The sequence below is a fragment of the Aspergillus pseudodeflectus genome, assembly GCF_044049435.1.
Source record: "Aspergillus pseudodeflectus strain CBS 756.74 chromosome Unknown BJX68scaffold_109, whole genome shotgun sequence".
NCBI lineage: Eukaryota > Fungi > Ascomycota > Eurotiomycetes > Eurotiales > Aspergillaceae > Aspergillus > Aspergillus pseudodeflectus.
Genome location: NW_027263885.1, coordinates 20,559 through 37,802, shown reverse-complemented (window position 1 = coordinate 37,802; position 17,244 = coordinate 20,559). Strand labels below are relative to the sequence as shown.

General features: G+C 53.5%; 5 protein-coding genes across 5 annotated transcripts; 4 read left to right on the top strand and 1 right to left on the bottom strand.

The window, feature by feature from the left end:
• Window positions 1-3,309: 3,309 nt before the first annotated feature.
• Window positions 3,310-4,391, bottom strand: BJX68DRAFT_259815 (oxidase ustYa family protein; the record flags this gene model as incomplete). Its single annotated transcript, XM_071043769.1, has 5 exons — window positions 3,310-3,551; window positions 3,631-3,730; window positions 3,785-3,915; window positions 3,985-4,116; window positions 4,193-4,391. The coding sequence occupies 5 exons, from the start codon at window positions 4,389-4,391 to the stop codon at window positions 3,310-3,312; spliced, it is 804 nt and encodes a 267-aa protein (XP_070892225.1).
• A 518-nt stretch (window positions 4,392-4,909) lies between these two features.
• On the top strand, window positions 4,910-6,114 carry BJX68DRAFT_250350 (uncharacterized protein). Its single transcript, XM_071042248.1, has one exon. It carries the CDS (start codon window positions 5,367-5,369, stop codon window positions 5,952-5,954), a length of 588 nt encoding a protein of 195 aa, XP_070892224.1. The 5' UTR covers window positions 4,910-5,366; the 3' UTR covers window positions 5,955-6,114.
• A 470-nt stretch (window positions 6,115-6,584) lies between these two features.
• Window positions 6,585-8,550, top strand: BJX68DRAFT_273377 (major facilitator superfamily domain-containing protein; the record flags this gene model as incomplete). Its single annotated transcript, XM_071047445.1, has 9 exons — window positions 6,585-6,597; window positions 6,657-6,783; window positions 6,854-7,014; window positions 7,073-7,195; window positions 7,254-7,610; window positions 7,694-7,747; window positions 7,796-7,843; window positions 7,890-8,207; window positions 8,303-8,550. 9 exons carry the CDS (start codon window positions 6,585-6,587, stop codon window positions 8,548-8,550), a joined length of 1,449 nt encoding a protein of 482 aa, XP_070892223.1.
• Window positions 8,551-9,183: 633 nt separating this feature from the next.
• BJX68DRAFT_274349 (alkaline phosphatase D family protein) lies at window positions 9,184-11,534 on the top strand (the record flags this gene model as incomplete). Its single annotated transcript, XM_071047645.1, has 7 exons — window positions 9,184-9,823; window positions 9,896-10,074; window positions 10,125-10,194; window positions 10,244-10,385; window positions 10,487-10,599; window positions 10,674-10,978; window positions 11,073-11,534. The coding sequence occupies exons 1-7, from the start codon at window positions 9,205-9,207 to the stop codon at window positions 11,532-11,534; spliced, it is 1,890 nt and encodes a 629-aa protein (XP_070892222.1). The 5' UTR covers window positions 9,184-9,204.
• Window positions 11,535-13,965: 2,431 nt separating this feature from the next.
• BJX68DRAFT_250348 (uncharacterized protein) lies at window positions 13,966-15,783 on the top strand. Its single transcript, XM_071042247.1, has 2 exons — window positions 13,966-14,461; window positions 14,521-15,783. The coding sequence occupies exons 1-2, from the start codon at window positions 14,113-14,115 to the stop codon at window positions 15,600-15,602; spliced, it is 1,431 nt and encodes a 476-aa protein (XP_070892221.1). The 5' UTR covers window positions 13,966-14,112; the 3' UTR covers window positions 15,603-15,783.
• Window positions 15,784-17,244: the final 1,461 nt, after the last annotated feature.

Sequence of the window (17,244 nt, the reverse complement as noted above, 5' to 3'; positions counted from 1 at the left end):
GCCCCCTTGCCTGCGCTCTACACCGCTACCTCTCCGGTCACCGGGATCATGCATTACTCCACAGCTACCATCGCGAGCCTCCACCCAATTCTAGAGAGCCCGGATAAATGCACAGGAATGCTGGAAATGGGCTCAGTGCTTCATATGCTGCTTGGAATCCGTGCTGGACCAAGGAAGACTGGAAACACCAGATGCATTCCACGGGGATGTTTGCCAAAAAGCCAAGGACCCGGGACGATTGATCGCTTGCGCTATATTATGAGTTCTCATGGAGGATAAATTGGTCTTGCATTACTGCTGTCTTGGTTAGGGCAACGGCATGGTTCCCCCTCGTGCGCTGGGTCACATGCCCCAAGTTGACTAGAGCCTGGTACTGATCACTGTAACAAAGACGGACTGCCAGCCTCAGACCCTTCTACAGTCTATATGTGGCTGCGAAGCTTCAAAGGTCAGTATTGAATGTATTTTCGACTCGGACGTGGTCTGACTTTCTTTCGCCACAAGGCTGTGTTCACGATGTAACCTAGAAGCGCGCAGTCTCATAACAGATGAAAGTCTAGGTAGCATGGCCCGACAGCCCTTTCGAGAGTGAGGAATGGGCGTATTTTGCGCCTTTTCATGGATCAATATGTGAGTGCACATTAGAGCGATGACGCTGAGTCCAACTGAACAACCTAAGATTCCCTGCTTAGGTTTTTCTAGTTTTCGAAGACACCTGTGGGCTTGGCTATTCCCGCCTTGATCATTAATTGGAGGATATCAACGCCTTTCGTGCGTATATGAAGTTGCTGAGGTACTAGGGAACCTGATCTTCAAGAAGAAAAGGGCTATAAAGCTTGCTTTAGTTTCTGCATACGCAGAACCGCGTGGAGGAATTCACATCTTGAATTACCATGGTGGTGCACTAGTCCCACAAGCAATTTCCATACGGAGAAAGATTCGCATATCTGCTTCATCTTGTGGTTCAGGGCGGCATAGAGCAAGAGAGAGCGCGACCAAATGGGATGCTAGATTCCCAAATGAAGGCTACCCCGCCTACGCTACAGCGGTAAAGTTGGCCCAAAGTCGATTGTGAACTCACGGATTCCGAGTGCTCGCTGTCACCGATTCTATATCCAGGTATCCGGGCGAGGCCAGGACTGGATCCCCCCTAGCGTGGCCGTGGAGTTAGTCAAGTACGGAGGACGAATTGACACGAGTAGAAAAGCCACAATAGCTCTGCTGACTTGAGAGTCTGGCTACGGGATCTTTGCTGATAGCTTCCAACTGTTCTGTCTTCAAACGGCGTTGTCCTTCATTATAGAAATCGGGGGCGGGGGCGAGGTATGGCCGCCTCGAGTCGAATGGGCACTGATTGAACCAGTGGCATTTTCTAGTCCTGGACCAGACAACGAGGAAATGGCAGAAACGCTAAATCTGTACTTCATCTTCCGCTATCCAGTTGCCGATCCCAGCCTAGCCATCCTTTTGATGGTTGAGCAACAGAATAGAGAGGCTATAAATCCTATAGCTTTAGTCGTCGACTTGGCCACGCGAACCGGAACTTGTTATAAAACCTCTTGAATTGGGGTTTCCTCCTAGAGGCCATGGTAGAAGTCCATCGAAACACGGGTGTCTGGTGCTGGTAGGCAATATATGGACAGTCTTTGTTTGTCAGAGGTGGTCTCCTTCGAAGCTGAATTTGGTTCGGCTCTACTAGGGCTCAAGCATGAGAACCAACCCCTCCGTTCCTCCTTAAAAGCCCATTGCTTCAAACCTAAACGCCTCCCTACGCTTATTATCGGGATACAGGTTTGCGATGGGGGTTATATGAACGGCCCTTAGATGGCGGATGAGATCTCCTTGGTGACGGAAGTTGGTTGGGCCTCGCCAGCCTGTAGCTCAAAGACGGTGAGCTGAGTTATGCTTGGAAAGGAGGCCCGGGGACTGAGGTGACAGTGGCTGACTTTTACTGGCGAGCGGGCGTTTTCGTGGGTCTCGGATCGCTTGTAGGAGGGCTGTGGGAAGGCACGCTGTAGGCGAATACGATTAGCACTAGCACTGGTAGTAGGCATCCATTTCTAAGACATACCCGCACACCATGTTGCCTGGGTAGGAGCAGAGCATTGCTAGGTAGCTGCGGTGACTCAGACCTCGCGAGTTCCGAGAATAGCGACAGGAACTATCGTGAGTTAAGGCAGTCGAGGTCAAGAACACACGGGGCAGAGCGGAAGGCAAAAGGCTTCGAACATTTATTAGGGAGTGAAAAACACGAGGCAGACTACTCCGTAGAAGTGAGAGCTTGATGAGCCCGTGTTTCACTGGCTCCCCAAAAATGACACGTCTCCAGAGGTCCACGCGCCGTCTTTTGCCTGAAGAAAGTGCTGCCCAGCGACCAGCGATTGGGCCCTCACACAAAGTGTCTTGTGTCTCCTATGGAGGGGATGGTCAGTGCTTGTTCACCGTCACACGACCTGACTAATTCTTTCCCTCAAATCTTGATCTTGCTCACATTGGCCGGGTCGTTAGAGCATATATTGCGGTGCTTCTTGATATCTTTGGTACGTGGAAGCCTGTTTTACTCGGAATGCTTAGACCAAAGATACATTGGCGTCTTAGCTCTAATCCTCAACTGTGTAAAGTCAGGCCGTATTGGCCTCGATGTGTACAATGACGTTGTTGGACGGGTGGATGGCCTCTCAGTGGCTGCCCCATCCCAAACAATCCATCCTGCAGTACCTATATGAAACAATGACCTGTTTCAGAGCAGTATCCCGGTTCTTCGAGTATACACAGAGCAGAGTCGAATAGGGCACTATACGTGTATAATAATTATCGGGATGCTATAATTTTAATCCCGCGTTGTTAAACGCCGTTGGGCTGTCACACACCACTACAACCTGCCTTGCCGTCCAGCGACGGGACTCTAGGCATCGATGTCGCCGGAGTAAGCCATCTCGCTTGGGCAAAGCCCGCTTACCCTTCACTCGACTTTGCCAGGCAGACTGCACCATGAGGACATGAGGGAGAGCCCTTGAACTCTGTATACCTGTCGGGGCTGCAGCAATTAGGGTAATTGTCTACCCCATCTGGCCGCGTAATCGCCATTTGATAATGGCTTGCATGGCCCCGTCATGCCACGCCACACCCCGACTACCTCGCTACACTCACTGGTTTTCTTGATGTCTTATACCATGTGAGAGAGATGCTAATGCTGGAGTGTGGCCAAATAGAACCTATAGACAGCGCTCAATGAAGCGCGAAGCCTTCGATAACTGTTTCCCCCCTCTACCGGCCGACCTTGCTCCTAACCCAACCCTTATGATAACCTCACGGCACAGCATCAAAAACCCGATCCCCCACCCGCGGCGGCCGCAAAAAATCCCCCGGCGTCTTCTCGGGCAACTGATTCCTCTCCGCCCAGATTCTGACATCCTCGAAATTCTTACACCGGTGCTCCGTCTTGAAGTCGACGAATGGAGACGGGTGGTCGGGGTACAGCCATACCTGCCCGATGACGCCGGTGTCGATCGTGCACATTAGATGTTGGCGGATTATGTCAAGGCAGTGGGCTGGAGAATGGTCAGATGTGTACTCTCCATTTGGGAGTGTCTTGGGAATGAAGAAAGGGGAGAGGGGACGGGTACGTACAAACATGCTTCCTCACGATGAAATCGTCATTCTTGAATGCGCCTTTGCCCTGCCCGTGATAGTACTCGTAGTTGTAGTATAAGGATTGGCGGAGCAGGTTCTGTGCGCATAGTCAGCAGTGTCTTCTTCCCAGGTATGCGAGTCAATAGCTGACCAGGCAATGCAAATGATGCAAGCCTTCTACATTCGCAGGGAACCCGCCACCGTAGACGTCTCTTATCTGCACTTGGTCGGGTGCGATTCCGGAGTGCGCTGCTTCGTGTTCGGGGACCCGGATCGGTCGGTCTGATCATCAAAGTCAACGTTGCCGCGCTGGGACAGTAGATCAGGAATTGGGGAAGATGATGAGCGCACAATTAACACCGAGCGCCTCCCACGCTGCATCGACCTCTGGCCCAGCCTCTCGCCGGAACACGTTCTCCTTCAGGAGAGACACGTTGAACCGCTGCGTGTGGTATTTTACCGGGACGTGGGAGAGAACGGGGGCTGCCCAAGTCAGTTCGGTCGCTGCAAGAATCATCGTGAGGATGCAACATGCAATAATGCGAAACATGTCGCGAACAGACTTCAACGAGATCGCGCGATATGTATCCGATGAACATGCCCGCCAGGCCTGACAACACGATCGTCAGGAGGGCGATTGTCCACCACAGTCCGTACCGCTGGGGTCGTTTGTGGTCTCGATGTGCCCATTCCGCATTCGCTCCGTCTAAGAGTCTTTCACTGACTTCTTCTGTGTCTGTTGGCGTAACGCTCCGCATCTTATCTTCGAATCTTTCCTCATCGCGCAGCGATTCCATCACCCAAGAACACAACGTGGTCGTCAAATTCTTGCTAGCCAGGTTGCACTTTGATTTGGTTCGATTATACGAGGCTCGGTTGCAAGGCACCCCTCGATAAAGAAGAAAGGGGGGGGGCAAAAGGAAGGAGTCTGGACTCCGGCGCGGGAGCCGTTTGGCCTCGCCTTCGCGCTGAGAATTGGAAATGAAGCTGTTGCTGCGGTCATGCGGAGGGCCGCAGCATCGCAGACACGGCGCTGGAGAGACTTTTCGGGCGGAGGTGAAATTGAGAAAGGCGCCTGCAAGGTGTAACCTCGGCATGTTTTGGCGCTGGGCAGATCTGGGCTTCATGCGGGCTGCCAGAGCCCAGAGCGGCTTGTTGCCGAGCTGTGAGACAGGTGTTTACAGGCATCACTCGTACTCAGCCAGGTGAGTTTGGTAGAGTGGGTGGGAGGTTGAGGGTGGACGGGTTCAGTGCAAAGAGCAGGCTGCGGGTGTGCCGAGCGAGGTGGGCGGGGTATTTCGACGCAAGGGGGCCACCAGGAATGCGCTAAAAAGAGTCAAGAGATCGAGAGAGACGCTTAGCCATCCAAGGCGCATTGAAGAAAGCAGGGGAACCTGGTCTTTGATCCGCTCAGAGGCTAGAACCCGTTTGCTTGTGCCAGCGTTGAGGTGCCACTGCATCCGCAATCCGTCTGGATCATTTCAGAGCAACAGCCTAAGAGTCCAATGCCAAATTCTCCATGATCAAGCACCGACGGGAGAATGTCGGCTGATGATACTATGGGAAATGACAGGAAGAAGCAGAAGAAATGCCCGTCGAAGAGCGACTTCGAGTATAAATATATAACACAAATATCTGCTGAGATACGCAGGCCAAGCCGGAGAGGTCTCTGTGGTTTCTGTCCCTCAAGCCCTTCCACCACATAGCTCGGCCTAGACCACAAACAATCCTCCATGCATCTCCCCCCTGCCGGAATCTGGTTCCTCGCCTCCACCCTCGGGCTGGCCATCGCGCTTCCGATGGAGGACGCCCTGGCCCCCTCGATGGGCATAGAGAAGCCTATCGAGATGAACGAAAATGTGATGGAAAACGAGATGGAACACAAGATGCACATTCATCACGTCCAATACATGCACGACGAGATTCCAAAGAGAGCGATGCAAACCGGCCCTGCGTTCAATATAGACATGTCCCATGGAATCGAAATGGACGATAAGCACAAGATGGGAGAGCAGATGCACATGTACCATGAGCACGACTACTACGCGCAGAAAGAGAAACGACACGACGACCCAATTGAGGACACAACTGACGAGCCGACTCTGACCAAGCCTCCGACATCCACGACTACAAGTGAGACTACGACTGACACTGAAACTACAACCACAACTACGACGAGCGACGACGAGCCAACCAAACCGCCGGGACACTATGATGAGTACGGGAAGTATGGGGATTATGGAAAGTACGGGCATTATGGCGACTATGATGGTGCAATTGGGCGGGAGACGGATATTCCGCGACAGAGCTGGCGAGAGTAGCAAAGTTGAATGAGCAGCGATGGACTTGAATGTGTGCCTTTCTTGCTTGTTACACAGATTGACCGGGCGGGAGTCATAAGAGGCACGTTCTGCAGCGGGCAGTGGCTATCATAGATTGTAGGGACAAGAAATAATGATAGCGCCTGAATTTCAAGAGGTTGATTAATCCCTCATACGCTTCTGTCTCGAAGTCGGTGCATGAGCTGCAAGGGCCCGGCAGATCGACGGCTAAATCGGTCCATCAGTTCCTGCCATTAGACGGCATATGCACCTACAAGCGGACTGGAATGTCAAGATCAAGACTATGCGAGTCAGAACTGTTCTAGAACCGTGATAACGGCTTAACCTCATCAAGGCCGACAGTGCAGCAAGCAAGGTGTCGATCACAAGGCCCGTTGGATCGAATCAAAAGCCCAGTGCGACCATGGGCTGCCCACCATCAATGGAGATCAGCAAGGAGAGATACTAGTATCCACCTCTGAATAGGGAAGAGGGGTTGGGAGTGTCTGCTGCGCGGTAGCGAAGAACAACATATATAATGCCTGTCACGGCCATCCTGGCTAATATCGAGAAAAAACACCGGTCTTGCGTCTGACACACTGTACACTCGGACTGTCGTTTCACGTTGCAATGGGGGTATCCAGTACGCCCTCCTATCCGATCGGCTCTCAGTCGCCTTGCGTAACGCTGACATGTCCACAGACGATAAACGGCTCCAAGATGCCGAGCTCGCGCTCACGCCAATAAACGAGCGGAAGCTCATGATTAAGATCGATTTCCGGCTACTGCCGTGTCTGTGTGTCATGTACATGATTACCTTTCTGGATCGGTACGAGCTTATCACCTTCACCTTCATCAACCTCCTACTCTGTGGATCGAGACTGATATTGTCCGTCAAGAGTAAACATTGGCAACGCCGCTGTCCTCGGCATGCGAGAAGATCTCAACATCGAGTCCGGGACAAAGTACAACGCGGCGCTGATGATCTTCTTCGTCCCGTATATCCTTTTTGAAATTCCGTCGAATATTCTTCTTAAGAAGCTTAGTCCACATGTTTGGTGTGCGTTGGCCTGCCCAAACTCAGCTGTAGCCGAGTTCGACCGTGTTGACGCGTCCAGTATCTTTCTGCACCTTTGGCTTCGGCCTAATCCTCATCCTGCAAGGCCTCGTCGAGAGCTGGACTACGCTCATGGTCACCCGCTGGTTCCTGGGCATGTTTGAGACCGGCATGCTACCTGGCTGTTTGTCCACCTCTTACACACACCCTCTCCGCTCTACTCCGCTAACACCCACTTACAGGCGTCTACCTCCTCGGCATGTGGTACGCGCGCACTGAAGCCCAAAAGCGCTATTCGATCTTCGCAACATCTACCATCCTCGCCGGCGCATTCGGCGGCCTCCTCGCAAGTGCAATCGGCAAGATGGATGGGATACGCGGGTACAGCGGTTGGCGGTGGGTGTTTATCCTCGAGGGGTGCGCGACGATTGCTATGGCGGTCGTCGTGTGGTATCTTGTTCCGGATTTCCCGGAGGATTGTAAGTGGTTAAAGGAGAGGGAGTTTGAGTTCCTCAGGGAGAAGTTGGCCAAAGAGACGGGGAGGTTGGAGGAATGTGTTAAACTTGGAGTCAGAGAGATTGCGGGGGTTTTTAAAGATTGTGAGCCTTTTCTTTTCCTATTGAGATTGAGGAGGGAGGAAGGAGGCGGTGCGGATGCTGATGCTGATGCTGATCGTTTACAGGGAAGATATTTGCGGGAGCGTTCATGCTGCTTGGGCAGGCCGTTGCTGGGTATAGTAAGTCTCTCACTCTGTTCAAGTCATGAGCTCAGCTAATCTGACCAGGCTACGCCTACTTTGCCCCGACAATCATCCACACATACGGCTATGGAGGTAAGCTCCACCGCCAACGAGTCGAAACGGGGATAGTGACAAACAGAAATCAAAACCCAACTCTACTCAATCCCCCCCTGGGCCGCGGCCTACGGGTGTACCCTGATAGTTGCCTGTCTCTCCGACTACTTTCGCAACCGGTACATCTTCACCATCGTCCCGCTGCTCGTGGGGATGAGCGGGTTCGGCATCCTGCTCAACGTGCACGGCACAAACCACCATCACCTGCAGTACGGCGCCCTCTTTTTATTGACGTGCGGCTGCTTCAGTACGAGCCCGGTGTTTCTCTGCTGGTTTGGGATGAATCTTGGTGGACATCGACGGAGACTCGTCGGGACGGCGTTTCAGATTGGGGTTGGGAATAGTATGTCCTTTTTTACTCCAACTCCCCCTCCTAATCTCTCTGTCTAGGAGGGAGGAAAGTATAATAAATAAAGTGGCGTTCGCTAACAAGTCCAGTCGGCGGCATCATCGCAACATACGCGTTCCTGCAAAAAGACGCCCCACTCTATCGGAACGGATACATCATCGGGCTCTCGTTCTGCTGCTTCTCGGCCACCATGTCGACCCTATACCTTGTCGGATGCTGGTACGAGAATACCAAGCGCGACCGCATCATGGCGGAGGGGGGTCCTGACGCCGAGGTCACGCCGGAGGAAGAGGAGGAGCTGGGCGATTTGGCGGTTACGTATCGCTATGCGTATTGAGGTTTGGGGTTTCGTCTGCCCGTCAGAGTGCCATTCGAATTCTAGAATGTGTCCTGCATACGATCCTACCCGCGACTGCCGGTCTGCAGTGACGCACATTGACAATGACCCCCCTCTCATTCGGCGGAGCACCCGCCAAGGCTTGGCAGGTACTGTGATCGACACTGGGCTCGGCGCCAATCAGGGGCGGATGCATTGACACGGGGCGTAGAGGCGTCGAAGAAGACGTGCTTAATGCGCCATCCGGCCTGGCATATCTTGATTCTCTTCTCCAAGCGACGGTCTTGGCTTCCAGTCCGCGCTCCTTCTCCCCGCTGCAATACCGGGTAGTTTCTGTCCATCGCAATGTCCCTGCTTTGCAATCGGTGGCTCTCCAATTGTTGGATATCCTCAGTGCACGCGGGGAGGCGTGTGTGGAAGGTTGCCCTTGTTATTGGTGTTTGTGCGTAGCTTAGCTTGGGGCCGTTGTACGACGTGGGTAGAGATGTGAATACATATACGATGCCACGATAGCCATATAAATGCCTCTTTCTGGTCGCCTGTGTAACATACCCCTGACTCTGAGCTCAGGAACAAAAACATCTTTTTCCTGGATCTGAGCAGCCGAGCCCTGCCGCAGCTCGATCTGTTCAATTCCGCACCCCCGTAGCCAAAATGGTCTACGCATCGACCCTGCTCTCCCTCCTGGCCCTGTCCTCAGGCGCCCTCGCCAGCTACAATGGCAACCTCAACTACCGCAGCCCCTCGCTCAACGGCGACCACATCAACATGGGCATCGACACGGCGGCCATCCACCGCCGCAGTCTCGCAAAACGCGACGAGACACCCTACTCCGCCTCGCAGCTCAACTTCACCCACAGCGTCGCGTCGGGAGACCCCTACGCAAACAGCGTAATCCTCTGGACGCGCATCGCGCCCTCCCTCGAGGCAAGCGACAGCAACGTGACCGTCTCCGGCGACGTCCCGCTCTACGACCACGAGAACGAGCGGTATGCGAAAGCCAGCGCGCACCCGATTTGCGTCGAGTATCGTGTGTTCCGCGATCGGGAGGGACGCCGCGTCGTTGATAGCGGACGCGCGTATACGAGCAGCGATATCGATTTCACGGTTAAGGTTGAGGCCAAAAAGCTCAGGCCGTTTACGAGCTATTGGTACCAGTTCAATGTCTGTGGGTCCGACGTGAAGAGTCCGCTTGGACGGACCAAGACTTCGCCGGCGAAGCGGGATAAGGTTGAGGAGGTCAAGCTTGCGGTGCATTCTTGCAGTAACTACCGTATGTCCTTACCATGCGCCTCTTCCTCTTCCATTTGCCTGGGTTGGACGAGTGTGGCTAATGTGTGTGCAGCGAACGGCTACTTCAACGCCTACGGCAACGTCGCCCGCAAGGACAACGTCGACTTCGTCGTGCATCTTGGAGACTACATCTACGAGTACGAGAAGGGTATCCCCGGTGTGGATGAACGTGCTGTTGTGCCTCAGCGCGAGATCTTCTCGCTGTATGATTACCGCACTCGTCTCGGACAGGTAGGCACATGCTCTCTCCAACTGCGCTTATGGAGAGCTGACAGGTGTAGTACCGCACCGACCTCGACCTCGTTGCCTCTCACCAGAACTTTCCTTGGATTACCGTCTGGGATGACCATGGTATGTCCCCCCTCCTTGGCCATTTTCACCGCCCTGACAAAGGCCGCAGAGATCGCAAACAACGGCTACCGCGACGGCTACAGCGGCCTGCGCAACACGGAAGACTCATTCCTAAACTATGGGCCCCAGATCAGCGTCGACCAGCGCAAGATGAATGCCGTCCGTGCGTACTTTGAGTGGATGCCGATTCGGTACGTACGCCTCCTTTACTTCACCTTCCCAGCTTCTTTATTTTTATCTGGCCGTGCGCAATGTATAATGTCGATATGGACATGTGCTAACAAACCCAAAGCCAAGTCGACATGGACGACGGCCTGCGCATCTGGCGAAACTTCCAGATGGGAGACCTCCTCGACCTCATCATGATCGATACGCGGAACTACGACCGGTCAATCACGGATATCAGTTAGACATCCCCCTCCCTCTCCCCTCCCCCCCCTGAATCCAAACAAACAAACAATACTAACGCAAACACCCAGGCGACAACTCACACTACATCGAACTAATCCACGACGACGCGGGCCGCAGCATCATGGGCGCCCGCCAGGAAAACTGGTTCTACCGCCAACTGGCCGAATCGAACGAGCGCGGCGCGAAATGGCGCGTCATCGGCAACCAGCTCGTCTTTGCGCATATCCAGCAGCAGAATGAGGACGGCACCCTGTCGTTCTCCACGGATAGCTGGACCGCCTACCGCGCGAACCAGAATCGGACCCTCAAGCATATGTATGAGAATGATATTCGCAATAATATTAATATTGCGGGGGATTCGCATGTTAACTGGGTATGCCCGCGCCTTTCACCAGCTTTGCTTATCTGCCTCGAGAAGGCTGGAACTTGGGAAGTGGGCAATGTGCGCTAATAATGATAACGTCTAGGTCTCCGACATGATCTGGGAAGGAACAAAAGACTACAACGCGCAAACCGGCGCGGGCGCCGTGGGCGTCGAATTCGCCGGGACGGCCGTCTCCAGCGGCGGCTTCAGCGGCGACTCTCTCGCGGCCGCCGAAGAAACCGCAAACACGTACAGCGTCAACCCCGAACTCAAGTGGGTCGAGGGCTTCTACCGCGGCTACTTCGAGCTGCACCTGCGTCAGGACGAGGCGGAGGCGCGGTACTTTGGGTGCCCGACTGTGGCGACGCGGAACAGCTGGGAGTTGCCGTTGGCGAATTGGACTGTCAAGCATAGTGAGTCTCATTTGCAGAGGCCGTTGGCTGGGGGCGAGGTTGAGGCGGGGTATTTGCAGGTCGGGGAGTTGAGGCATAGTAATGTTTCGCTGAATACCGAGACTGGGGAGTGGAAGGTTGTTGGGTTTGATCAAATGTTTATTCAGCATTAGATGCGGGATAGTCGGTAGATGAGATAGATAGCGAGGTTAGAGAATAGAGATGAATAGGTTTCGCTACGATCTCACGGGCGTGTTGAGAGTGGCCTTTTCATCCGTCCTCTGGATTCTCTGTGGGCTGAGAAAGAACGTTTCACCAGACTCTTTCACGAGTACACGACCATAGAATCTAGATCCCTGAAAATTTCTCTGGACAATTCCTCTTCTTTGTGAGTGCTTTCACTGACAGGGACTTGCTATTCCCACATTAATATTACTTGGTGCAAGTAGCTGCATGGAGTAGCTTTTAACTCCCATAAGGCCCCTGGGTGGGCTGGCTGTACGAAGTACGGGCTTTCACTCTTTTCGAGAAACACTGGAGGAAAAATAGTCCCGCCCAGCAATGAGAAAGAGGCAAGGCTGAGAAGGTATATCAATAAGCACATTCTCTCGACCTAACGCTTGTGACCTTTCAGGTTACCGTGCCACATGTTGTTATTCATAACATGGTTCTCCACCTTCTCAGTGGCTTCCAAAGCCGACGTTTCCCTTTCCAGCATGGGCCATTTCCATACGCAGCAGATACTAACTCGTGAGACAGAGCACCTTTGCACCCGCCACATCATCTTCATCCCATGGTCCCACACCGGCTAAACAGGCGTGATTCCAAAGCTCCGTGCGCCGAGGGCCGGCTGAGCTCTATCCCTTATGGGATAGACCCAGAAGCGAGAAAGACCGTCGATCGGGACCAACGACAATAGAGCGCCAGCCAGCCGAATCCCACCTAAGACGAATCATCGTGGCATGTCAGAATGATGTAACTAGCACTGGCCCTGTCTCCAAAGCACGCCGGCGCAATGCCCAACGACTTACCACAGAACAAAAGCGATGATCCAAATCTCACGGATGTGGCAAGGTGCCCTAGCTACGGACACGACACGGAGAAGGAGGCGGGAACTGGGTGGCGGCACACAGTCACAAAGGCAGCTGGTACGCTGGAACCTGCTTAGGGTGGGAACAGCAGATATATAGGTAGGACGCCTTATGAAGGGGTTGGCCTGTCATGCAGCTCAGACATACGCAGCTGGTCCACTTACTTGGACGGGCTACCGAAGAGAGGCAGGCCGCAGGTAGGCCGTCCCACCAGTCCATTCAAGTTATTCGACGACGATCGTTCACGCGAGGAGTCCGGCTGTTGCGCTAGTTTCAAACCAGGGCTGATATCGGCACATGTGTCTGGGAAAATAGAATTTCAGGAGTGCGAAAGGTTGAAGAACGTACCCAGGCCCTGTCATGAAGATACACAGTGACCCAGGGTCTGAAGAGACTAGAGGCAGGTCTATGAGTTTATGGCGGCTGTCTCTGGTTGGTGACGCAGGGTCACTGGAGGAGCTACTCCGTACAGCCAACAAGGCAGGAGAGACCCGCACTGGAAAATCCCTCGAAGATGGAAACAGCTGCCAAGGTGTCACTAGCAATAGTCCCCAGCCAACTGGACACAGACTAGCGTTAGCGATACTCGCCTAGCCTGCCGATCCCACTTGGGGTTGGGATAAGCTTCGCCGCATGTTGTAGGGCAGGATACTGAAACGAAGGCTGCCATGGGGAGCGTGGCTGCGAAACCGCCATCAGTCTCCACGGCATCCTCCCGATTGTTGGCCGATAAAAAAAGGCAGTGAACAAAGTCTGGGCTTGACTGCTGGAGATGACTCCTTTGCCATATGATGTTTAACTACGATAATCGTTACACTACAATATCCGGGTTACCCGCTGAATGCGCAAGATCTTAGTATTCCGCATTAAGGCGCAAAGGCTAAATTTGTTATCAAGCGCGACTCCCTCGGCACAAGAGTAGCGGCTGACGATGATATCTCGATTATTCTATTTGCCGCGGCGCGTAGATAATGCATTTGTAATCCTGGATCTCAGCTTTGAATGGGTGTATCTGCAGGTTCTGACTCGGGAATATTTGGCTAGCACCAATTAAGGCGATAATTCTTATGGCGGCAAAAACGCGACGTGTCGTCTTGCGCGGCTGAAGTGTATAAATTGTTGTTTCGGCTGAATTCTCTCCATTTGCTCGGCGGCTGCTTCAGAGTTGCCCAAGTTCGGGAGCAAATCACAATGGTTACGAAGCCAACTTGGGGTTCCTGAATCGGGAGCATTCTGGCGAGCAATCTGCCCAGTGAGTCGTACTTGATCGCAAAACGAGGCTTCCTTGGCTCGCTGGGCGGACACAATGGTTAATATCGTTATCGAGGGCCGGGATTTGCCCGGGCTCTGCTCTGCTCGCCACTGGTCCGGGGCTGGGATCCGTTGGACGCGAATGACTCGGGGGGTTGTGCCTTTATTGATTTGTCCAGGATCTGGATCGCTTCCAGGCTGCGGACCCGATCGAAAAAAAACCCGCGCTAAGGGAGTTTGTCAGCGGGGCTTCGGCTGCCTTCACAAAGTGACGATTTTCCCGATTCCCAACTTTCGAGGCACGATGGAGTGAGTAACAAGGCCTCTAGAAATACCTCTATTTCCAGTTCTCCTGATTCATGCATTCGGCACAGACACTGACCCGGACCGGGTAACCGCAGCGACGACAATGTTTGTCCACTATGACGGACCATCGAGCAAGAGGAGCACAAAGACACGGAGAGCCGTCAACGCGTTCAAAGCAGCGAGGGGGGCTTCTCGTTCCCACGGTACACATGACCCGGCGAGAGGGACCTTTCAGTGGATGCATATCCCCGAGGATGAGTCGACAGGGGGGAAGGATACCTCGTCACCATCAAATGCCCCTCAGTCCGCTCAGTCGCAGTCACAGGCGCTTGTTGGGGCAGCGGCAGCGGCAGCGGCGCCGCTGACAAAATATCTGCTGGGAAGCGACAAGTTCTACCCCATCCTGGGGAAGCGTGGAAAGGGCCCTCTGACAGCAGCGGCACTGAGCCACTGTGCGTGTCGCCGAATTCTTCTTCCTAGACTGGAACTAGTCGCTAATACACGGCGTCAGATTTCGATATCCTCCTTCCGCATGATGCGAACGCGCTCGGCCTCGGCGATGCACGCAAGACGACGTATGGAGCCGGACTCCTCAACTGGTTAGCCAACAATGACGGAGTTCTTCACGGATTGGCTGCCTTTGCTCTCTGTAGTATGGACACTGTTGGAAAGACAGACGAGATCTATCGAGCGATTCTCCACCACCGCCAGAAGACCCTAGAAGACGTCCACCGGCGGTTGGAGCGGAACCAAGTGGATGATGTTCTCATTCAAGCGATCTGCTTGTTGATTCCGATAGACGATTATCTGGGGTACGTCGAGTATGGGCCTGTGCACCAGAAAGGAATGTCGGATGTCGTTCGGGCCCGTGGTGGTTTCGACAAGGTGGGCAGTTCGGACGTCGTCGCGTATGGGGAGAATCTGCAGAGAAGCATCCTCACAGTAATGAGCATGATTGAGTTTCATATTCGGACCAGAATCACATCTGAGTCTTCGTACGTCCGACACTCAGTACCCCTTTCACGAAGCCTGTCGCTGGAAACGCAACAGCAGATTTCGGCTCTGCCACCCGGGTTGCAAGACCTCTTCCACGCAGGCATCCTTTCCTTGCCCGTCTTGCCAATTTTGAACAGCTTCCAGGCATGGCTCGCGCAGTTCAAAGGTATCAAGGACCATGAACGGGACTCGTGGCGATCGCCTGTCCCACCAGACCTCAATAATATTGAAAACTGCCTCGTTGTGACTCTCGTATGCTTAGCCGATGACACAAGCTCCATGGGTCTGCATCCTGCCGCGGCCATCTTCCGCAAAGCCAAGCAGCGTACTGAAGCCCTCACGGGCGTACCGGAACTATGGTATGACCCAGCTCTCGTCGACTGCGCAATCTGGATGTCAACCGTGACGTCCATACCACGGAATAGCGAGATCATCGAGCCGAATATCCAAAAGGAGATACTGAAGAGGTCGATTGGCGGTCGGGTCTTTGCGCTTGAGTGGGGAGAGATTCAGCGCAAGCTTAGACGGTTCTATTACGCTGACTCGCGCGCGGACGATTGGGAGAGGGCGTGGAATATAGCGCTAGATGAATTATAGTTGATGTCAGAGTATAATGAACATCGATGATCTCGAGACCTGGATGGCAATGAGTTTGTTTGGATATAACTCACAGCCTTTCCTAATCAACTGGTCGACTACTCTGATGTGCTCACATCGTAGTCGTGCCTTTCCGCACCTTTCTCGTGGCGATCTGATGCCCCCTAGATCAAACACCTGCAGTCCTCCCTGGGAGAATCGATCGCTGAGCAGAGTAAAGGAATCATCGACAGAGAGCAAGAAAAACGAGCGGAGGACGGAGGAGCTTAAAAAGGCTGAGATCGCACCAAAGCCAACTTTGGGGAAGGAGCGTCGTGGGCGAGGAAAAAACAGACGACCCTTTTGTTGATATGTCAGAGGAGTAAGGACTGCTGGGGTCTGGGGCCCAGGCTGTCCGATGGGGTAATCCGTCCGAATCCGGAAAGAGGTCTCCCAGAAGCAGGATAGCGCCAAATGCTGCCTCCAGTCTGCACGGTCTGCATGGGGCGGGGCTGCCACACTTAGCGTGGTAACATCCACTCATTGTGATCTAGATTGGCTGCGAGTTTCGAGGATACGACCGAAAAGGAATGAACATTTCTCGATTCCAAGTCGGGGGTTCCTGATTTATATGGATTCAAGGGGAATTTAAGTCAGCTGAGTCGTATTGCATCCACAGCCCCTTCCTATTGATACCTCTATTTCTTCAGGGATAACATAACGGCGTCCTTTACTACCAATTATCAGAGCTAAAGTACGGCTGACATATACAACAAAGATAAGAAGTGCGCTTGCATTAAGTGAGGTTTGGATACTCTTCCAGACCTACGCATGTTTGACTCTAGAACCGTGCCTTTCCCTCCTGCCGAGAGGGCTCTGATAGGAGCGAATGAACAAACCACATCGCGGACAATGCGAGCGTGGAACGGCGATGATCCTGCAGGAGATTGCAATGGGTGTGACTCAAGGCTCGCTGACTGCATCCGAGTCCTCAATTCCTTCGTAGTAATCCTTCAAGCCACGCCTGCTTCGTGCCATGGGCAGCAAGACCAATCCGCGCTGGGCGAGAAAGTAAGAAAGAGCGGACTCCTGGGCACCTTTGGCGTCCCAAGACCCCCTTTGCTACTGCTTGGGTCTACTATGGCGAGGTCTTGCATTTTCAAGTCACCTTTACCAGCACGGAAAACGTCTATAACGCGCATTGAGTTACCGAGAGAATATTCGTGCTGTATATAGGCCTTTCACGCACTCTGCTGCGTCCGTGCCGCCTGGCATTCTGGCTACTTTACTTTTCCAAGGACATGGCCACCGAATATCCTCAGGCATCAAACCAAACTTGTTGGCCGCCAAGCTCGGAAGAAATCTTACAACCACATACTTGCTCCCGCACCGAACCGAGCTTTGCGCCCAAGGGGGCCCTCTCCTTCACGGGCTAGCCGCATATAGCCCGTCTATCATGCTACACCTGGCACTCGGCTGAATCAAGCGCTGTTACCCCGGGTCTGCTGTTCCTGAAAGATATGGCATAATGGCATGGAAGGTCTGGAGCATTAGCGCTATCGTACATTGGACGCCGGACGCTGCTTAGGCCTCTGGGCCACGAAATCTCTAATATGCCCATGATGCGCCGAGGCCGGATATTCCATGCCAAGTGATTACTTTG